The sequence below is a fragment of the Chaetodon trifascialis genome, chromosome 12, assembly GCF_039877785.1.
Source record: "Chaetodon trifascialis isolate fChaTrf1 chromosome 12, fChaTrf1.hap1, whole genome shotgun sequence".
Lineage (NCBI taxonomy): Eukaryota > Metazoa > Chordata > Actinopteri > Chaetodontiformes > Chaetodontidae > Chaetodon > Chaetodon trifascialis.
In genome coordinates, this window is record NC_092067.1 from 711,917 (window position 1) to 735,114 (window position 23,198).

At 39.2% G+C, this 23,198-nt stretch overlaps 1 protein-coding gene across 11 annotated transcripts in view; it reads right to left on the reverse strand.

Annotated features, from left to right (window-relative positions):
• Nucleotides 1–14,650: 14,650 nt before the first annotated feature.
• Nucleotides 14,651–23,198, reverse strand: part of lrch1 (leucine-rich repeats and calponin homology (CH) domain containing 1) — a 222,005-nt gene continuing 213,457 nt past the window's right edge. For 7 of the 11 annotated variants that reach the window (XM_070975839.1, XM_070975846.1, XM_070975840.1 and 4 more), the window contains one exon: nucleotides 17,531–22,051. In XM_070975839.1, the coding sequence (XP_070831940.1) occupies nucleotides 21,752–22,051 (300 nt within the window). In that variant the 3' untranslated portion in view covers nucleotides 17,531–21,751. Of the gene's footprint in view, nucleotides 16,449–17,530; nucleotides 22,052–23,198 lie in introns of those variants that run through there. The other 4 variants (XM_070975847.1, XM_070975845.1, XM_070975841.1 and 1 more) reach the window with 3 other exon arrangements.

A 23,198-nucleotide genomic window follows, 5' to 3' on the forward strand; every position in this document is an offset into this window, starting at 1 on the left:
CATGGTATATTATGTCAGTTATAAAATTGCCAAGTGATTAAAATTTAAATGGAACTACTTCCAGTGGTGGGTCCAGCATCAGGCACCAACGCAACAATGTCTCGCGATACAGGTCCAGGTCCAAGTCCCAGCGTGGTGATGCCTCAAGACACACCACCAGGTCTACGTGTGATAGGTGTCAGTGCAGTTAAGACTCGAGACACACTGTCAGGTCCAGGCGTGATGAGTCTCAGCGCAGTGAAGACTGGAGACACACTGTCAGGTCCAGGCGTGATGGGTCTCAGCGCAATGATGACTCAAGACATTACCACAGATCCTGCAGCCACAGTGATGTCTCCGGGACCCCCGCCAGGTCCAGACGTGATAAAAGATCGCACCAAGGCATAGTGAGTTTTCAATTTTCATCATAACACTTCAGTCAGTAGCATCGATGCACTCCTATTCATTAGAATAATACAGATTTATTAATTCTCTTCTAATGTGGCCCCAAATCTGATGACAATTTTGTCATTTGGTAACTTCTAAAACATACTTTCTGTGGTGCAGATGCAGTGACTGAGAGTGGAAAGTGGACCCATTGCCTTGGGATGGTAGGTGTGTAGTGTAATGTAGATGACAGGACACTGAGCAAGAGAGAGAGACACTTTTAAATGTACCACTTTATCTCCCTCTGCTGATCACTTTGCTTTTCAATTATATTACTCATTATTATGAGTGACTTCATTTTCTACCATCAATTGTAGGGTTTCTTTCTATCATGTCTATCATGTTTTTTTTTTTTTTTTGCTTTTTCCAATGCTATGCTTGTATTAATGACAAACACTAAAGCTGATTACAAACAACATTAATGACAAACAATGAAGCTGATTACAGAAACAACTGTGAACCAGCTAGCTAGCTAGCCTAGCTAGCTAGCTTAGCTATTCAAATTGGAGGTAACCATTGTAATCAACAAATGTGCTCATTTATTTCAGTGTACCAGAAGAAGGTCTTAAGTTTACTGGTTGAGCTCCGCAATCACTATAAGCAAGCACAACCTGGCCCTTCAGCCATCGACATTGAGAGGATGGAGACCATAGAGGATTTTGAGAAAGAGGAGCGACGCCTCTGTGATAAACAAGCCTTTGATACCCTGGTAGGTTTTACAAGTATGGACTACAGAACCAGTGCACTCGCACACTGTAGGGTTCCTCTGGGGACTGTCAGTCAACTTAATCATGGACTTTCAACAGGTGCTGAAAATTGCAAAAATCGGCGGGAAGAACACCAAGGACTGTGTCCACAAAGTCCTTGACAGGTATGTTTCTACATACAGTAATAATTTTGTGTTTTAATGTTTGGGTGGTATGTCGTTTTTCAATGTCTGAACTTCATTTTCTGGGTGTGGACCAGACAGCATGTTTTCATTAGCAGTGTCCCTATTCAGAGTATGCGATAACAGGTGAAAATTAAGAGAAAAAGCTGTTCTTGATCAATGTATTATGAAGGGTTTATGACATGTGCTATTCCTGTTACTCCCACATATATCATTCAAATTGATTTATAGATGTAATTTGGCATGGAGGCATGGAGTCGATCAGGCTGTGGCACTGCTCAGGTGTTATGAGAGCCCAGGTTGCTCAGCTCTTCTGCGTTGTTGAGTCTGGCATCTCGCATCTTCCTCTTCACAATACCCCATAGATTTTCTATAGGGTTAAGGTCAGGGGAGTTTGCTGGCCAATCAAGAATAGGGATACCATGGTCCTTAAACCAGGTACTGGTAGCTTTGGCACTGTGAGCAGGTGCCAAGTCCTGTTGAAAAATGAAATCTGCATCTCCATAAAGTTGGTCAGCAGCAGGAAGCATGAAGTGCTCCAAAACTTCCTGATAGACAGCTGCAGTGACCTTGGACCTAAGGAAACACAGTAGACCAACACCAGCAGATGACATGGCACCCCAAACCATCACTGACTGTGGAAACTTGACTCTCGACCTCAGGCAACATGGATTCTGTGCCTCTCCTCTCTTCCTCCAGACTCTGTGACCTTGATTACCAAAGGACATGCAAAATTTACTTTCATCCGAGAACATGACTTTGGACCACTCAGCAGCAGTCCAGTCCTTTTTGTCTTTAGCCCAGGTGAGACGCCTCTGATGCTGTCTCTTGTTCAAGAGTGGCTTGACACAAGGAATGCGACAGCTGAAACCCATGTCTTGCATACGTCTGTGAGTGGTGGTTCTTGAAGCACTGACTCCAGCTGCAGTCCACTCTTTGTGAATCTCCCCCGCAGTTTTGAATGGGTTTTGTCTCACTATCCTCTCCAGGGTGCGGTTATCTCTATTGCTTGTACACTTTTTTCTACCACATCTTTTCCTTCCCTTCTACAGTTATGCACAGAAATTAGAAGCAGTGTAAAAACAATGTCTAAAATGAGTTTAAATTTGACATACAAAAGACGTCCACAAAGACCACATTTGGACTACAATTAGCTCCTTTATGGAGGTACTGTGGGCGTCATTAATGGACGTTTACTAGACATCAGAATAAAGATGTTTTTTGTTTTTTTTTGGTCAATGCTTTTATGTCATTGTTGATTGAAGTGAATGAAGTGAAAAAGTGGTATGGTGGTGAGAGCTCCAGACTTTGAAACAGAGACCTTTTAGCTTGTAGGTACGAATCCCATGAATAGCATTGTTTACTTGAACCCTTTGCGTTTGTTTGTTTGTTTGTTTGTTTGTTTGTTTGTTTGTTTGTTTGTTTGTTTTACTCTGTCATGCACCACGTTGCTATATTGTGATGTATTTGTTTGGATATAAACCCACTAATTTTGCAGCCACTGATTTTGTGTTAGTAAACAAGATGGCAGAAACCTGTGTGTACTTTCAATTTTTCCCTCTCATTTCTGTCGTTGTTTTGACGTTATTTAAACTCCCCTTCCATGCATTGTTAGGATATATGGACATATTTTGGCTACATATACATATATGTAAATATATATATATAATTCTTTTTTTTTTTTTTTTTTTTTTGCTCTGGTAAGCCTTCTGGTAGAATCAGGAGGGGAGAAAACACGGCTAAGATCACTGTGATACTTCACCTATCTGCAATTAAGATATGAAATTATTGGACTTGGATTGAACATAATATTTCCATTACACATCTGCACAAAACATAGGTAAGTAAGAATGAAATTACATTAGCCTAGCTATCTGTCTGTGAAGTATAGCTAGTTGGAAAACAGTTTAGACAAACTGTTTCTGGCAACATGTGATGGTAGAATCTTGAGGTAAATGTTTTTGTAGACCAAGGGTGGCCAAACTAAGGCCCGGGGGCCAAATGTGGCCTGTGGGTCTCTTTTAAGTGGCCCGCCATGAAATCTCTACATTACATTCTTGCCATGACAGGTTAGACAAGTTTTTTACAGCTTGATAACAGTCATGGCTGTTTATGTGATCTTTGGTTCGATTTGACATGACATCAGCATTGACTGTCTGGTTTGCTTTGTGTTCACTATCCAAGTCCATTTTGGCTCAACTCTTTTTGCCAGCAAGGTTATTTGAAAGGAGGAGGCAGGTGAGACTCCTGGTGTGGCAGATGACAGCAAGTAACTCAGAATCTGGTGACACAGTACCTCTGCTAAGCTGGCGTGAGATGGCAGCTGCAGCATGTGAATACCTGCTCTCCTCACCACTTGAGTTGTGATAATACAGCTCCAATACTGTGGCTTGAAGACAGTGGTTTCCTGGTAAGTGGCTCCTGTCCATTCCTGGAGCTCCACAGCTCTACAGACTTTCAATTCCACACAGGGGCAGGGGTGGGGCTTGTGGACAAGCCAGGCAGTTGCTTGGAGCCCTCGGCCACTAGGAGGACCCCGGCCACTTATTTACAATGATTATGATAGTCCTGGGCTTTCAGGGACCTCTGTTGGCACCACTGAGATCATTTTGATTATGGATTAAAATACCTAACAACTGTACAGGGGAGGCATCCTTCACTCTGCATTCTCACATGGAGATGATTTTTCTGCTAAATGCACTTCACAATGGGATCCTGATTCAAGTTTATGTAACCTCTTGAAAAAAGACAAATATACTGATAGAAAATATCAGTTGTTGAATGACCTGGAAAAAAAAAAGAAAGAAAAACGTTTTACAACATTTAGAAATTTTTCTTTTTTCTTTTTCATTGAGCATTATTTTAATTTAATACCATATCATAGTCTTTATTTCATTTTGCATTTCATTTATTTATTCTTTTGTCCCAGATGTCTGTTTTTGCTTCATGTGGTGGTTGTATGAAGAAAGGGGTGATTTCATTCGCTCATGGGGTGTAGCTGAATCGTTATTGGTAAGACTGGCTCATGTTCCACCCTCTTGGCGCAAGTTAGTGAGACGCGCTGAGAGATACACAGGTGGAGCGAGCAGGAGGAGAGCAGAAGCATGCAAGTTTGGAGTGATAAAAACTGGAAAAAGACTTGATGTTGTGCATACTGTTAGAAAAAGAGGAACTGTTCGAGTTAATCCTTGAGTGTCTGGTGAACCACAAGAAGCGACCCTGGGAGCATTAGGATAGGGGTTAGGTTTGGGTTAAAGGTAGGGTTAGGGTTAGAGCATAAGCTCACAGTGGATTTTGATTGATAGAAGAGAGAAACGTGTGTGTGTGTGTGTGTGTGTGTGTGTGTTTGTTTGTGTAAAAAGTATGTGTGTACCTGTTATTTACGTTGTGTGACTAGAGAGAGACATTATTAAGATGGGTGTCATAGGTTATGCCACTGCTTAATTGTTCTGTGTAGTACGGTGCTGTTGCACGAGATCTAAGGGTTGTGATAACGAATTTAAAACAAGTTCATATTACATTATTTTACTTACCTTAATCCAGTGTGAGTATTGACTGCTGAACTGTGAGTGGTTTTATAATCATTTACATATGGATCTTTGATTGTTTATCAGTTAATTAATGATTTACTTTTCATTATAAAAAACTGTAGTTGACATTTCAACACTGTAATGCAGCAGTTATCTTGTAATAAGTTAACAGTGAAAAGATGCATTGTACATTGATGTTGATTATAATTAGAAAACAAAAACTGTTCAGTAAGAAAGAAAATGAATAGATTTATTTAAGCCCTGTTGTGCTATACAGGCTGGGTTTTTTGGATACCCTGGATTTTGCATGGAACTGGATTCTTTCCCTTACAAGGATGGTGAGCCAACCATGTGAACATCTGGACTGAAGAGGGCCCTCTCCTTCTTCACCTCTAGTCCTGTTGGTGTGGTAGGGGAGGAAGACTGAAAAAAAAAATTGAAAGGAATTATATTTTTTTTATGTTTGGAAAAGAAGAGACATTTTATTTTTTGAAAGAGGGTGCATCCAATTTAAAAGACTCTTTAAGAGAAAACAAACTGAAAGCCGGCTTTATTAGTAAAAGTACTTTTTTTTTAATGTGTGTGAATACAGTGTTCTTGCTAAAACTTACCTCTGCATGTTCCTCTTACTCAATTGGTGTCCAGTCCTATCCTTCATCATCACTTCTCACAGCGAATCTAGGGAAATCTGGTCCGGTGTTCACTTACCTGCCAGGTGGGTTACATTTACAAAATAAGGTGAAACCTTGCATAAAGCAAAATGTGAAAAGCAGAGATGTGTAAATGTGTAAAAGCATCCTGATGGGCATATATCCACAGGAATGTAACACCCATCTTTATAAGGCTATAAGGCTAGCTCTAGTTTTGCAAAAGCTGAAACAAAATTGTGGTTGTAATTACACAGCCCACTCACAACCAGGCCAAGGAAGAGAACTTCCTTGTGAAGCAAATAACATTTAGATGGCTTCAGCTGTATACACACCTATGTCAGCCTTTCCACACCTTTATCCAAGTATAGAGGCCCCATTTGGTGATAAATGCCATCTTTTCACAGCCTTTGTCACCCACTGTTATCTGCTGGTGGTACTGAGAACATAGTTGCTTCTCCAATATTAAGACACTCTTCAGTCCTGGGCAAGGGATCTGCAACCTTGAATGTCAGACTATTTAGGCAGCAGCAGTTCTCTATGAACCACAGCACTCCTCCGTCCTTCTGGCATAGCAAAATGACTGGAGAGGCCGACAATACACTGATACAATAAATACACTTAATGTGGTGGAAATTCTTGTGAGCTGAAGGAAGGAGTTCACCAGGAGACTTCAGATGTCTTATGCAGAAGTATTTATTGCAGGCTTGATGCATCAAGGTATCGTCAATACTGCAGCATTTACTAACTTGAGTGTTTGGTGCCTTTCTAGTAGATTGCATCTGCCTATTCAATGATAAAGAAATGTGACTGTGTGACTTAGGTGCAAGAAAGATCTAAACACTGAGCAATCACAAATCATGCCCCTGACTGATGAACAGTACTAAACAAATAAATGAAAATTGCAGACTAAGAGTGCACAATTCCTTTCATTCAGTGTCACCACTGTGCACATGACATAAGCCAACTGCAATGAATAAATACATTTGTTAAAATGTCATGTGTGTTCATTTCTTGTACCACAAGAACAGTACTTCAATTTTCATGTCGCCGGGAAAGACAGTCTGCCACAACGTTGGTTTTCCCTGCCCAGTACTTGGCTGTGAAGTCATAAGGTACAGGTACCACTCTGTGAGTGTTAGAGTCCCTCATCTGACACACAGGATTAGCACTGGACACTTGTCTCCCTCTCCCTCCTGCAGCAGCACTTGCCAACACCAAACATCTGTCTACAGTGTAAACAGTCAAGTGAAGTCAGAATTGTGGAGAACAGATTCACTCTTAAGGGCACCCTTAAGATCCTTGAAGGTATTCTACACTCCTTATTCCATCTCACTTTGTTTGGGGCTAAGACCTTGTTGAGATGTTTGTGTCAGGACTGCTGCCATCTGAAAACATGATCAAGTTCTATCCTGCTGGTCTGCTCTTCTGCCATTAATCTTCTTCTGACTTCCTGTAGAACTGAGTATGAGATCAGTCCTGTTCTCTGGTAAACAAATTCTATAGTAAAATAAATCAAGTCACTGACATTTCAGCTTTTGTCCTTTCAGCTGAAACAGCACTCACAAAAAGTGACAAATATGAGCAAAAATGCAGTGATCCTGTAGAATTTGCTGAATTAGCCTTTTTCTTTGCAGAGAGCTGTGTGTTCAGTCCCAGCTTATTAGCAGAATAAAATCCTCAGTTATCTTTCTTGTTATTTTGTTCTTATACAAGTTAAATGATATATGGTGTGAAAACTTCAGGAGTTGGACCAAGTATTAAACAATTACTGTGGCTGGAGCAGTAATCTGCTTGAGATCTTACAGGGCTCTATTTTCGACCCCGCCACCAGCATCCCTACAGTCTTTCAGTGGGACACCCCTCTGGATGGGTGGCTGTTAGGTGATAACGGCTATCCACTGAAAACGTGGTTGATGACGCCATATATCACACGGTCAATAAGATGGCAGCGTGGTTTTAACAGTGTTTTCAGCAGTGCTCGGTCAGTCATCGAACGCACACTGCGATTAATAATTAGCAACAGCCACGATTCAATGCAACTATCTGAGTCAGCACATACAGTCAGTCCCTTAACATTATCTACAACGATGGAGTACATCATTGCTTTGAGGAGGATGAAGAGGAGGCTGAGGATTTACCATCTAAGGACCTCATACATTAGAATCAGAATCAGAATCAGAAATCCTTTTATCCCCTAAGGGAAATTGTTTTTGTTGCAGCGCTCCTTACAAGAATAGAATTAGAATAAAATTGGAAAAAAAAAAAAAAAGAAAAGAGAGAGAACTACATGTATAAAAATCAAACATAAAAACAAAATATTTATATTGAGAATATATATATATATATATATACACACACACACACACACACACAAAATATATCACAAAATATAGAACAGAATATATAACAATATATATACATTGAGAAAAAATAAACAGTATATACAAACGGTTATGCAAAGTAATACAAACAGATGTCATGAGACATGAGTGACGTCAGTCTCCTCCTGGGAGAAGTTTGGGCGTTGGACACTTTCCTGTGTAGTCTCACTCATCTTCGAAACTTGCCATGCGCCTAGCCAGCAGCAGCAGGACCTGACTTTGCGCTGCGCCTAGCCAGCAGCAGCAGGACCTGACTTTGCGCTGCGCCTAGCCAGCAGCAGCAGGACCTGACTTTGCGCTGCGCCTGCGCCGCGCCGGTGGTGTAGTCGAAAATAGAGCCCACCATGTTCTTCATCAAAATATTGGTAAATGCCGTTTGGTTCCACAGAATATCAAAAACAGATTAAAATGCTCTAACAGAATGCACAAAAGGTGATTCGAGCCTTAATGATTAGAGCCTTTGAAGGAGTGGAGCTCAAAATGTAAAGTTCGTCCTGAGGGTGACACAAGAGGAAAGGTCATTACTTTCTAAAGGGAAACGCAAGGGTCATCCAATGCACTTACAAACACAATTAATTTGCACTAATTGACACATTTTATCATGTATGTTTAATGTGTGCAGAAATAGAAAATTAACAATGTCGTTTTAGGGGAAGTTACATGCTCCAGGGTCAGGGCCTCTCTATCAGGTTCACCTGTATAATGCAATACAACTGCTCTGTCACAAAGTCGGATTTGATGATGCTTAGAAGCTAAATTTAGCTTTGTTAACACTTTCATAGAGGTGTTAATTATATGTTTTAACTTTGAGATCATAGTGATGGTGCTGCACAAGACGGCATTATGTCAGAGCTGTTTCTAATATTCTCTCCCCCTCATGAATGTAAATAGCAAGGACAAGTCATTAGAAACACCTCTCAATCTAGTCCAATACATCACCAGCTGTAACTATGATCTCAGTAATAAACAATTAAATGAATGCATTTCCCACAATGTAAACAAAAACTGAACATTAAAAATTTTGTAAAGGTATAATTCAGGGCAGAGCTGTTGTATAGAGTTGCAAAGCGGGAAGGGCCGGTGGTTGATCGGCTGTTTTCCCCTGTTCTGGGTTCCATTTTTTTCTTGAAACAAAATCCTCACTGTTGCTGAACATTGAAACATAGGGCTCTCCCAGATAATGTAACAATCATGTAAGTTTAAATCATGACCACCAGTTTTAATTATTTTAAGAAATCATCTTTTCTTCAGTGGGCAGCATGGTGGTGCAGCAGGTAGTGCGGGTGCCTCACAGCAAGAAGATTGCCGATTCGATTTCCAGGCGGGGCCTTTCTGTGCGAAGTTTGCATGTTCTTCCATGCATGCGTGGGCTCTCTCCGGGTACTCCGGCTTCCTCCCACAGACCAAAAACATGCTCATTAGGTTAATTGGTGACTAAAATTGCCCCTAGGTGTGAGTGTGAATGATTGTTTGTCTGTATATGTTGCCCTGCGATTGACAACCGGTCCAGGGTGTACCTCTCGCTCGTTGACAGCTGGGATAGGCTCCAGCCCCCCTGTAACCCCGAAAGGGATAGGCGGTATAGAAAATGGATGGATGGATGTTTTGTTCAGAATTTTTGACATAGCCAGCAGATTTGTACCCATGAGCTCAGACTGCTGTTGCCTTTTGAAGAAGAAGCCAGTCAAGAACCGTGTATAGTCAAGTTCCCCTGATGCGCACTCAGTGGATGGATTTTTTTGGAGCATCACAAACCCCACAAAATGACTTGTTTCACTATCAGTCCTTGCTAAATTCAAATGTAAAACTTGTTTTTTGTGGTGGGACATTGGTCATATTGAAAATCCCATCCAAAAGAAGTGCAATCAGTTTTAAACTATGATGCATTTGTTTTGGGTTCCACATTTTCTTGTCAAGAAATGTCAAGTAAGAAATCATCGATTTGTGCAAGTATCTCTCTGTTAGTGCAGTGATCCAACAAAAGGTGCATTTGTTTTGACAGGTCAAGTCTTTACTGAAAAAGTGATGAGAAATACAGTGCAGCATATGTAGCAGTCACAGCAGTTAAGGCAACATTAAAAGGACATTTCATGCATGTAAATGGAGGTGCTGTATAACAAATTACACAAAGTTTCACAGTCAAAAGACACAACAGATGAAACATACCCTTTTGTCTTAAATGTAAGAGGGGTCTGTAAGGGTCTGTAATGTCAAACTTTCAACAATTGGGAAAGAAGTCACAAAAAAAAAAGTCAGAAAAGTACAAAAATGTGTGCACAGGCCATTTCTGGACAATAGATGAACAAATTAATGAGAAATCTGAAAAACAACACTGCTCTATGTCTAGAAAGCAATTCTCTATTTACAAAATTTATATCAGCGTCACATTTGTTTAAGTTCATCAATCTGTTATCAATTCAGATAAACAATGATTCAAGATTTTCTCAGTTGCCAACACAAACAAATAAACACAGAAGTTAAAAGTGCATGTTCTGTCAGGGAAGTAGCCAGTTTGGTTTAGTTTTAGTTTTATCAAAAAAAGTGTTAATGTTTGTTTTGGCAACTGTCAAATCAATCCAGTGGAAGCATTTAGTTATTTATTTTGCCAGTTCAAGAGGGTCAGACACCTGATGTGGTCTTACTATGGCATTTAGCATAACACAATACAAGATCCAACAAGATTTTCGTTTTAAAGGGGTGGAATCATTGACTCTGCTCCTGTACAGACTCAGTCTTCTTCACCATGAAGACATTAAAAAGGTCATTTACAGATTCTTTATTATAATTGAATTGAAACATTTCAACAGTTCTTTACATTAACAATCTAATTTCCTCTAAAAATCTGGGATGACTCATGTCATAATTTAAATAACATTTATTTCTAAAGGGAGGGTAGGGTAACCTACAATCGACAATATCATATACCAATGCATATATATGTGTTTTTATACATATTATTCTAATTTGTAATTCTGTTTTGTGTGGAGCACTGTACAAAAAACAATTTCCCCTCGGGGATCAATAAAGGAATTCTGATTCTGATTCTAAAACTGCTCAAGTTTAAGCATTTTGCAGTGGGTGTGATTTTTTTGTTCTGCTTTTGGGATGACAACACTCAAAAGACTTTGCAACTAGCATGAAGCTATTAAACTCTAATATACTCTAATATCTAAATATTCATGCAGAAAATACATCAACCAACATCAGCCAATCTATTGGAGGATTTTTTTGCAAGTCTGCCTGCATGCACAATTTGCTGACTGTCTCATCTCTGCCACTGTTGAAAAAAAAAATGGGTGAACAAATCTTTTCTACTGAGACTTTTTGAGGTTGGTAAGTACTGGACCTACACTGGTACATAAAGTACTGCTTACAGGAAATAGCCACAGCCACACACTCTCAGTTCAAGACTGCCAAAAGCGCTCACTCTCTCCAGCCTACCTGATGTTATATATTACTGAACTTAGTGCCAGTTAGTAGATTTTCGTTTATTTAATGTAAAAATTATACACACGTAAGATCAAGTAAAACACTTCTTGATTTAATAATTTATCTGCATTATGTAGCCTACATCTTCATATTTTGTATGGATAACAAAGTTTAAACTGTATTACCACCACCACGCAATATTGACACATCCTGTTAGTGACCCTGTGTGAAGCCAAATACTCAAAAACTTGAAAAACTTCAACCTAGTTGTTTGCGATTTGCCCCTCGTTGTCATCATAAACCAAAGTCCCGCCTCACAGTGCGCTCTGAGACACTCATAGGCACACAGATGTTTAAGGGCGTGCCCAGATTCGCAGCGGCACAGCAGGGAGTCAGGTCGTCTGCGGTATCTTCTCCACCTTCTCCACCAGCCACAGGGTGTTGGTCAGCATAGCTGAAAGCTTTTTGTTGGTAAGTACGCACATTATGGTTATATTGGTGTCATTATTAGTGCACACTGACCTTAAATTGTAAAGGGTGTATCGTCAATGTTTCAAAATACGTGACATTAAGCAATGCTAATAGCAGTTAGCCAACTAATAGTAGCTAACGCTAATGGCTAAAGGCATATTCGCGCTCAATTGCAGCAAATGCCACTATTACAAATAATGTTCAATTAATCCGTATTTAACTTGACTCAAAGTCCGTGAAAAGGCCCGGTAATTAGCCACCAGTTTGGAGGGAGTTATACCGATGCTAATAGTTACTGTAGCAGTTAGCCGACTAGCTAACGTTTAAGCCCGACGGACCCCGAGAGGAAGTGTTCCCGCAGGAACCATAGATATGTACAAAGGCTAGATGTCTCGTCCGCGCTGTTTGTGCACTATCACGTAGGTTTTGACTGACTTGCCTATTGCCTATATAATATGCAAGAAGTTTTGATACATTTTTAATCCTCAATCAAATAAGACGGGGTGAACCCCCATATTCGTGTGGAGGCTGTGCGCTGTGCGCAAATGACAAATAATGTGCAATTCAATGATTTGTCATTTGTCAGTTTTTTAGTTTATTCGAACTTTGATATGTGCTGAGGAAGGTCCTGTGTTCACTGATTTCAAAGCAGTGCAACACACACACACACACACACACACACACACACACACACACACACACACACACACACACACACACACACACTTGAAATATTTATTTATGCCCACATGAAAAAAAAAGTACAAAGGACATGAATACTGCCAGTACAGTTGACAACAGGGAATCAGTCAGTTACAAAGCACCTGGTGGCTGGACACTGTATCAAAACAGATCAGACATCATTCAGAGATACAAAAAACATCATCTCCTCCAGACTGAGCGGCTCTCAATAACAGCCAATACTGAGCTGTACCTAGCTAACTGTTTAGCTCTTCCTTTAGAGAGGCCGGCCATCTGAAGGCCCCTCACCACCATCTTGTGCACATGCCCCAGACTACCAAATATAAAACTAGGAGTTTGCATTTGTAGCTGAGCTGAGAGATGGTCTCCTTCAGTCACTGATATTTTAGCACTTTGGTTAGAAAGGCCCCTTCTAATCTGTAATCAAAGGTACAGCCAACCTCCAGAATGAACATCTCTCTGTGATTTTCATTGACAACAACATCAGGTGTGTTAATTGTGTGTATATATATATATATATATCCCCTTCACACACACAAATGCGAGTCACAAGATGATCTCACAAGTCCTTTCCTAGGAAAAATTGAATTGGGAAAAAATTGACCTTATAATCAGCACTTGCAAATTGTACTTTTTTTTAGATTCCATTCAGCAGTCACAGCCTGGAGCCAGTGAGGCTGCCATTGTGTCCCGGATGGCGGCCTATTTGCGTTCAGTGCCAGACAGGAAAGGTGGTGGTGGCCGTAAGACTGCTGCAGCTGACAGTGATGTTTAACTATGATGGGCAATCTGTTCTGTAAAGTATTGCATTTTTGCTCACTCGTGCTGTTTGTGTTAGACCTGTAGTTTACACCTGTCAGTTACCTGTTAGCACGGCTGCATAGCTGTTGTGATCAATCCAACCTGGGATGATTCGTTTCAGAATAAAAATGTTTTGTTACACTTCTATGTTTGATCATTGAGAGAGAATGCCATGGGGGAAACTATTGGACCAATAGCAATTACAGAACACAACCACTCAGTGTAGATGATGCCAAACAGATTACAATTACAGTACTGTAGACAATACACTTTATAGAGTTGCTATTTTAAAGATCATGTGCATGAAACACTGCAGAAATGCAAAGATCTCATACACTGTCTTGTATTTCAAACAGAATTGGCTTCATTTAGGTCGTTTCCATCTCAAAGAATCTTCCTCAGCTTTTAATCCCGATGAAGATTCCGTGAGACCGAACGTTCATCTACGTAAATGAAGCCAGTCTGTTTGCAATACAAGATGGTGCAGGATCTTTCCATCTGTGCATTTTTTATTTTGCAAAAGTTTGACATAGAAACAATGTCAAAATGACATCAATATCATTATTTGAGTGAAATTTCAAAGAAACATAAATAAAATCATTTTTTGACATATATCAAATTGATGTCAAAGGATTGATGTCATGTTGATTTACGTTTTTGACCAAATTATGATGACAAATTGATATCAGTGTTTGATGTCATATTGATGTTGAATTGACATCAGATGCCCACTGGGTGGCCATGTATCCTGGTAAGTGAAACTCACTCATAACCCTGAAAACCCAGAGTTACACCTGAAGTTACCCTGCTTCATATGCTTCAGATGTGTGTTCATATGAAACATTATCAGCTGCTGCAGTTGTATGAGAGAAGATAATGTAAATCTTGCTGAAAGCTACAGGTTGTAGCTAGTTGCCAACAGGGTTGATTGAGGTCAACAGTTACTTACTGCCCCTTTAAGATCTTTGTGGTAGTTATGCAGTACCATATGATTCAAAAGGCCAACTGGTAACTCACTTACACACATTCTTTTGTACTTCCATTCTTGTGAGGACACTCCTTGACATAATGCATTCCCTAGCCCCTTCCCCTAACGTTAACCATCACCTAATGCTTAACCCTAACCCGGACCTGAACCCCTAAACAAAACCTTAATTCAACCTGACCCTTAAAACCAAGTCTTAACTTTCAAATAGAACACTGAAGTTGTGAGGACCAGCCAAAATGTCCACACTTTACAAAAATGTCCTCATTCATATTCACACACACACACACACACACACACACACACACACACACACACACACACACACACACACACACACACACACACACACACACACACACACACACTTCTGTTTCCATCATTTGTGGGGATATTATGCCATTGTGCCATGATTGGCATCACACACAAATCTGCACACACAGGCACAAATTAGAAAAAAATCACACAAATGTTTAAGAAGACCTTCAACTGCCATGTGTTCACTTGTTTAATATAGTTTGCAGTTTATTTATTCATTTTAATTTTTAAAATTCAGTGGCTTTGAGTTTTTTTTTTTGTTTGTTTGTTTTTTAACTCATGGCACTTAAGAATTTTGACTTTAAGATATATCATCCATACTGACCTTGCACCTGCTTTATCCTTAAGTATAAATATCTAATATACAACTAATATTTCTAAAGTTGCTTCCAGCATGAATACTGATGAAAACAAATATTTACATAGAAATCAAGATCAGAAAGGCTCTGTAGATGATTGGTTGGTTTAAGAATGTGGTTTACGATAGGCACATTAAGTCATACCGTAAAATACAGATGGTGTTCTATTGCTTGCAGACAGGAGGAGCTCAAAAAAATATGTGTAATAATTAAAATCATTATTTGCCCTTGAAAGATAGTCACATTTTACTTTTGTTTTCTGGCTTCCCATTGACACCACGTGTCTTAGCAAAATAGCAAAATCAATCTTGTAAATTAACCACATCTGCAGTGAACACAGATTCGCAACACCTGTTGAAAGATTCAAGGTGAGAAAAGACTATATAAAAAAGACCCCAAAACCCCAAACTTACAGAGTAGTGTCCCCACAGTGGAATGTTAACACAGATTCAGACCTGGGCCAGGGACATGCATGCATGGAGCTCCACAGAAAGTGACAACAAAACTTTTACAAGCATACACAATTGTACCTAAAATATATTAGAGGAAAATATTTTGGGGTATGCTTTTATTTTAATATGTATACAACTACTCAAACAGCTTCTCTTTATATGATGGGTATCTTTACGTTAAAATACAAATTGTCGTTAAAATTTGTCTCAGTCTATGCTAGGAATATAGCATTTTTTTTATTCTCTTCAGGGAACTGAGAGCAAGATGACAAATACTCACAGATAAAATATTACAAATTTTCTTATAAAATTACTTTATTTTGTACTGATACTTTTTTAACTCCCACATACCACTCTATTCCCATAATATTAGGAATTTTGATATTTTGATTTTATTCTCTCTCACTCTCAGAGTGGTCCTAATAATTTTTGGTATAACCAGTGTAAGAACTCCTTAATAACAAAAAAACAAAAACAAACAAACAGACAAACAAATATCAATCAATCAATCAATCAAACAAACAAACAAACAAACAAATGACTAATGGAGTTGTATTTAAGCCATTCAGTTTGTGTCTTGTGTTTACCTGAAGAAATGGGAGGAAATCAGGGTTAATTTGGATACACATTCCACCTGAAACTGATAAAAAACATTTATGATGAGAAATCATCTGCAACTAGTCATACGGTGATAAAATCAACCTCTATAATCTACCTGCTTGGCATTATACTGAATTCTAAATCCACCCACAAGTTCTCTCTCAGGAATTGTAAATAAATCCAGGTCTGACTGGTTTAGTTCCTATTAACACCATTTGGCATCCTTCTCCGTTCTCCTACAGAGAAGGATGCAGAATGATCACAGAGGGATGTCACATGAAATCAAGTCAGCATGGTGAACCAGTTGTGTGTTGTTGTACGTGTCAGTCAGTTCAAGCTGCTCACATCAGGAGGCTGTGTTTATAGGAGGCCTCATCCATCAGAGCCTGGACTGTGATGCTCACCTTCACCAGGCCTTTCTCCTCCAGGATGTGGTGAGGAAGACACAGTTTGTCCTGGGAGACCAGAGTCAGAGGGAAGGAGAGATGGAGGAGAAAAGAACAGGACAGAATGAGAACAAAGAGAAGGAAAGGAATGTAGGAGCAGATGAAGAGGCAGAAAAGGGACAAGGGCAGCAAAGGATTTAGAAACAATATTTGTCAATGTAAAATAATGTAAAATGTGTTTTTGCAAGTCTGCCTGCATGCACAATTTGCTGACTGTCTCATCTCTGCCACTGTTGAAAAAAAAAATGGGTGAACAAATCTTTTCTACTGAGACTTTTTGAGGTTGGTAAGTACTGGACCTACACTGGTACATAAAGTACTGCTTACAGGAAATAGCCACAGCCACACACTCTCAGTTCAAGACTGCCAAAAGCGCTCACTCTCTCCAGCCTACCTGATGTTATATATTACTGAACTTAGTGCCAGTTAGTAGATTTTCGTTTATTTAATGTAAAAATTATACACACGTAAGATCAAGTAAAACACTTCTTGATTTAATAATTTATCTGCATTATGTAGCCTACATCTTCATATTTTGTATGGATAACAAAGTTTAAACTGTATTACCACCACCACGCAATATTGACACATCCTGTTAGTGACCCTGTGTGAAGCCAAATACTCAAAAACTTGAAAAACTTGAAGGTTTGACATAATTGGACGTGCAGACCCAGTATACACAGAGGCAAGAGGACATTCAAAAAGTAGTAGTCTTCACTGGTCCATAAATTTGTAATCAAAACCAGACATGCAAGAAAAAAAAAAAAAGCCCAAACAGACCTGAGCCCGAACAGGTCATTCTCGACAGTTGGGACAGTGTGTGACAAAGAACTCTCAAATCAACTTGCTAGCTTTTTCTGAGATATTTCATTATGTCACAGAGTCTCCACCAGTATACGGCGCTCTGGCTCAGGTGGATTCAGGTGACCTACGTGCAGAATGTTGGTCACTTAACAACAAGTTAAGAGTCCTTAAGAGTCCAGAGTCAGCAGGTCAAATGAAAAACCATTTCTTTAAGGTGAAGTCCACAAGTTTTTGGCTGAAGTCTGCTTCAAGCCCTTTATACCTCTAACTTAAACAATGACTCAGACAACATCTTAAATTGCATTTATTACCTCAGTCTTCAACACTGTCAAATATCAAGTCATGAAAATAATCCCCCTCATACATGAAATCCATTCACCTCAGCACAAAGTTAAAAATCTGTGCAGAGAATGTTGAAACAACAATTGAAATTGAGAATACTTAATTCACAGAATATGAATACATGTATAGCTTCAATAATCATATACATACAAACAGAAATTAATATAATATCAACACCAATGGAGTTTCTTATCTTAAACTGGTTCACGTCAAATATTAGTGTTCTATATATCATAAATACAAGGCATACATTTTCCGTTTCCTTAACATCAGTATTTAAAGGCGAAGTACCAGAGACAGACAACTGTATTCATTTAGTTTCTTTAAATTAACCCAACAGCCAATCAGCTGCATACATGGCCAGGCAAAATTCTGCTTTTCGGTTGCAGTGGCCATAGCAAATACTCTTATTTTTCAGTACAAACACGGTGACATTCCAATCCTCTTTGTATAAAGCTGTAAGATAAACATCTAATATATATCTAATTTAATGAACTCATCTAATGTCTATAGCCCTTCAAATGGTCTCCAAAAACAGTCACACTGGATACAGTAGAATTGGTTGATGTAAATTAAAAGCCATCTCAATTAAGTGCTAGATCTGGACAAAATTACAAAATCTACATTTTTCTTAAATTTCAAAATATTTTCTTTTTGGATAACAATTCTGGTAAACGAAGACCCAAGATTTAATCTGTTTTAAATAATCTAGAACTCTTGTCATATGGTTTCAGTTTGCTCCTCACCCTCATGGTCAGTCACTGAAAATCTCCATTCAGGAGTCATGTGCTCATGCAGTTCAGCCTTCTAAAATATGGCAACAACTGTGAAAAAACACCATGAAGTCACTAACTGTAATCATTCGGATGCGCATGAACTGATGAAGCCTGCTCGGATGAGAGGTGAAACGTCTACCAAGACAAACTGACAAAGTCCAGTTGCGAACGATTGAATGCCCTGAAGATCAGTGATCAAACAGAGGAGCTTCTGCAGTGCCATTTGGCTGACATATTGGAGGTCTTCAGCATTTCTGATTGTATTCTTTAAAGTACAACATGGCATTCTCAAAATAATTTGATGGACATGTTTAATTTCTGTCTGGCCAAGACCTAAAGATCACTATTCCATTTGACTGACTTTAGATTGTTAGCTTGTTAGCTAGTTAACCACAGTATTTGTTCAGCTAAATGTCATTGTGTTGTTGTTAAGACAGGGCAGTAAGCACTGATTCGGGGTCCAACAACCTTTGAATTAAAACTGTGTAAATTTAGTTGAAGAAAGTTTTTCAGATATCTAGTTTGCATATGACAGCATTTCATCATGAATTTCAAAAATGCTTGAAACTGATATAATAAAATTTGGAGTAAAGCCCAAACTTTTCAATTAAATCACTGAAACCATGCTGAAATATTAGCACAGTAGCTTAAGTGCCTACTAACTGCTAGTTTTTAGAATCTCTTTTTAGCATGGGGTGAGTCATTCTGGAGAAAGATTGTTGATCTTGCCATCTCTGCTTCACAATGCAATTACATGACATTAGCATGCCAGATTGACCACACCTCCCACTCCCACCATATCCCCTCCACTGCCAGTTCCCTTGTCCTGTGCTTGTGTACAGCTCTGCCTCAACTTAAAAATCAAGATTTACTTCAATATTTGTACTAATGCCAAGGAAGGCTATTTATCTATATCTTTGTTCTTTTGGTATGTATTTACTTGTGCTGTCAATCATTTAAAATATTTAATATCGTGATTAATCACATGAATGTCATTGTTAACTTGCGATTAATCGCAAATTAATCACACATTTTTATCTATTCTAAATGTCCCTTGAATTATCATTTTAATCCTGTTATCAAAATGGAAAAGTGGATAGGCTTGCTTTGTGTAAATGTTTTTTTTATTGAAAACAACAACGTGTAGTGTTATATTTCACACTAACATTCTCACTTTGAGCTGTCATTCACATTTGAATGAATCAAATCTCATCCAATTTAACACTGCCAATAAACAGATGACAAAAAAAAAAGAAATACTTTGCTACAAAAAAGCCCATTCAACAACCCTTTCTAAGGGATCAAAACAGGGTGATACAAAATTAAGTTACAAAGTGCACATCATTGTAAACTAGGACTCAGGCTATAGTGCAGTTAAACTTTCCTTTCTTAAGTTACCTTTGAACATAATAGCATCCATATGCCTCTGTCAAAAGCCATCCGTTGTTGCCTGGTTTTGACAAGGAGGCGGCGGAGAATTCCCATTCGGCGTGTGTTTGGCCATCAAGTGGTATTTCGGACTGGATGTGCTACAGTGATAATTCAATACATACAGATTACTTTGGTCTTGTCGGTCGACCCATCTGGCAACTTTTTGTAACTAATTTTTCCATTCAGAATCTTGTTCGCATCCAATTCGGCGTTTTGCACTTGACATCCACACAAACCGGTAGCCTACTCTTTTACAGCTAGCGAGCAGACATGACTAAAACGTGCGTGGGGCGTGCCTATTGTTTTGTTTCCGGTTTACAATCGGATCCTGTAGTTTTTCTTACGTTACACACAGGTGTAACGTGGTCACAGCTTATAAAAAACTACAAGTTCACCAGGTCACAAAGAGTGTTAATCTCACGCAAAAAAAATGACACTGTTTAAATTGATTTGCGTTAACGTGTTAATAACGCAATATTTTTGACAGCACTAGTATTTACATTTTATGTAATCAGTGTTGGGTGATTAGAATTTAACACAGTATTTCCATGTTTTCATGGATGAATAAATTGAACCTTAGACCATGAATTTGTAACACAATGTGGAGGGTGCATCTTTAGCGATAAATGTGGCTTGGTAGTGAATAAACAGATTTTTCTTTTCAAATGTGATGCACATGTAAACGCCACTGAGAACCACTATCGCCGTAATCTTCATTGGCAACACCTTATAAAGCATTTATTTAGAGAATAACTAAATGTATTAAGACCCAGTTGATGGAATTAAAAATATAAAAATAACTGCCAACAGCCAGTTGTCCACTTAGACCTCCATGATGCTGCCAAATGGCTGCTGGATACATGACAATGACCAAAAAGTTTTCATGGCTCCAACCGGTGAACAAAACAAGAGTGTCATCACACATGTTTTGAGCCAAGGACCCTTTCAGTCCCACACAGATTAGATTAGATAAGACATCACTGACATTAAATAACCTGCTGCTCCACATGCCTTGCCTCTGTTAACAGTTTAAGTGCTAATTTATTGCAAAGACACAAACATGTTTGTGAGTTGATGTTTCCTAAATGGGTGACAAGAAGAGAAATTTTAGGTGAAGGTGAGGTGAAGAGAAAGGTGTTGGCTCATGCTGACACTGCATTTGCACCACATGGGATGAACAAAAGTGTTGTGGTTTTAAGATAATATAAATTTTAATGATCCCAGATTGGATCATTAAGATGTCATGAAAGCAGTTTTTGAATGGTCACTTTAATTTTTTCTTAGCTTGTGTGTAGAGTAAGTACATCCCTCAAATTCTGCTATTTGAGGAGCTTTGACAGTGACTAGAAACGAGTTTATGTGAATTTCTGTGTTGGCACTTGTGTTGTAGCTTGGCTAGCGTCTTTCCTACAAGAGGCTCTAGCTCTGAATACAGCACTGTTATCAGAGGGCAGATGTGTTTCATTCGTGTGTTCATCATCAGAGCTGATTAATGTTGTAGTCTACAACTTACAGACCAAATCATCTTTCTTGCTTAAAATCGGATCCCTCTTGATGTGACATTAAAAATGCGAGCTGATTATCATTTCCATTTCAAAATAAACAGCTTTTGCTCCCTTTATCCATTGGGTGGTCCACTGAGTCTGACGTTTTGAGGAAAATCCAACTTGACTATTGACAAAATGACAAGAATTTTTGTATCCCCTCTGAGAAGAGTAATAAATAATTTTACAACACAAAACATGTTTGGATTTAGCTACTCTTTAATTAATTACTATACTCAGATTTTTTAGCGAACAGTGAACATTAATGAGCTAACAGAAATGTTAACACTACTGAAAACTTCCAGTGAAAGTATATTTTTAAGTCAGATTTTTTCCCATTTGACATAAATGCACCTCAAATAAGGAGCAGTAGCTTTGCAGAAACAGGGTGGAGCTGGCAGGTGACAGGATGCTGTCACAGATATGTTAGCTCACTCCAACTATAGGCCACGAACAGCAGAACTAGGCAGAGGATGTGAAGCAGGCTTGAGCTAATAAGGTCCCAGATTTGCCATGCGGGAGGTGGAGTTTGAGTGGTAACAGAAACCAATGAGGGAGTCTCTGACCCCCTGATGTAGACAAGGTTTGGAGCTGAGATTTCCTCTTCCTGTTTCCTGTCCACAGACGATGCATCGAAGGCGACCAGCACCTGAACTGTGGCACGAACCGGCTGCAGACGGCACTGGATGATGTCATAGGGTGAACAGAGGGACAACTGGCACCCCATTAGGAAGACAGGGCAAAAAAAAAAAAAAATGAAAGAAGGGAGGGACAAAAAAGGGCAGGAGGTGGGAGTGAGACAATGGAGGGAAGAAAGGAAAGAAGGAAGGATGAATGGATGCATGAAAAAGGAAAGGGAAAGAGAAAATAGCCAGGGGATGAGAAAGAGGGGTAGGGAAGAGACAGAAGTGGAAACAAGCAAATTACAGAGGTAGAAGAGAATAAAGGATGAAGGATGAAGGGTGTGTGTGTGTGTGTGTGTGTGTGTGTGTGTGTGTGTGTGTGTGTGTGTGTGTGTGTGTGTGTAAGGTAAAAAAAATAGACAATGAAGATGGAACAAAAAAGAAGTAGTGGGATAGTGGGAGGAGGAATCAAAGGGATGAGTAAAAGGAGGGAAGAAAGTTGGTGATACAGAAGTGATAGGGTTAAAAAAGTTCAAACACGGAGAGGAAAAAAATGTTCTCCAAGAAAGACAAGGAAGAACCAAAAACCAGGAGGGAAGATGAGAGAAGGAGGAGATTAGAAGTGACGAAGAAACATGTTAAAAAAAATATATATATATGTTTAAAAGATGATGGTGAAAATAAAAATGAAGAAAGATACAATTGAGGGAGCAGAGGGAAAAATGGGGGAAAAGAGGGTACAGATGATGGAGTGAAGGTATGAGAGAAAAAAAAGAGCAGAGAGAACAAAGATATGAGATGAAGAGGATGAGGACAAGAGAAATGCACAAACCATTAAGCAAAACAGAAAGTTCAGAGGCAGTTTGAAATTACCAAGAGGAAAATGAAAACAAAAATATGAGAAGTGAAAAAATGTAGGAAAGGGGGAATGTCAATAAAGAGAAGAGGAAGAGGGAGGAGGAGGAAGACAAGGTGTGATCCAGCCAGAAAGTAAAAAGAGAAAGAAAAGGCAGGAGATTAACCAATGGACACCAAGGTCAAAGGTCATAGACAAGAGTGTGAGCTGGTGGGGTGAGGTGGGACGAGGCCATGCAGAGATTACCATGGCAATGAGCAGGAATGCTTACTGAGAGGATGGAGAAATGTTTTGAAACCCTGACAGGTGACCTCTCTCTCAGCAAGCAGACCATAATGAGCCAGCACAATCAGCCAACAGCACAGAAGGCTATGACATTAGCA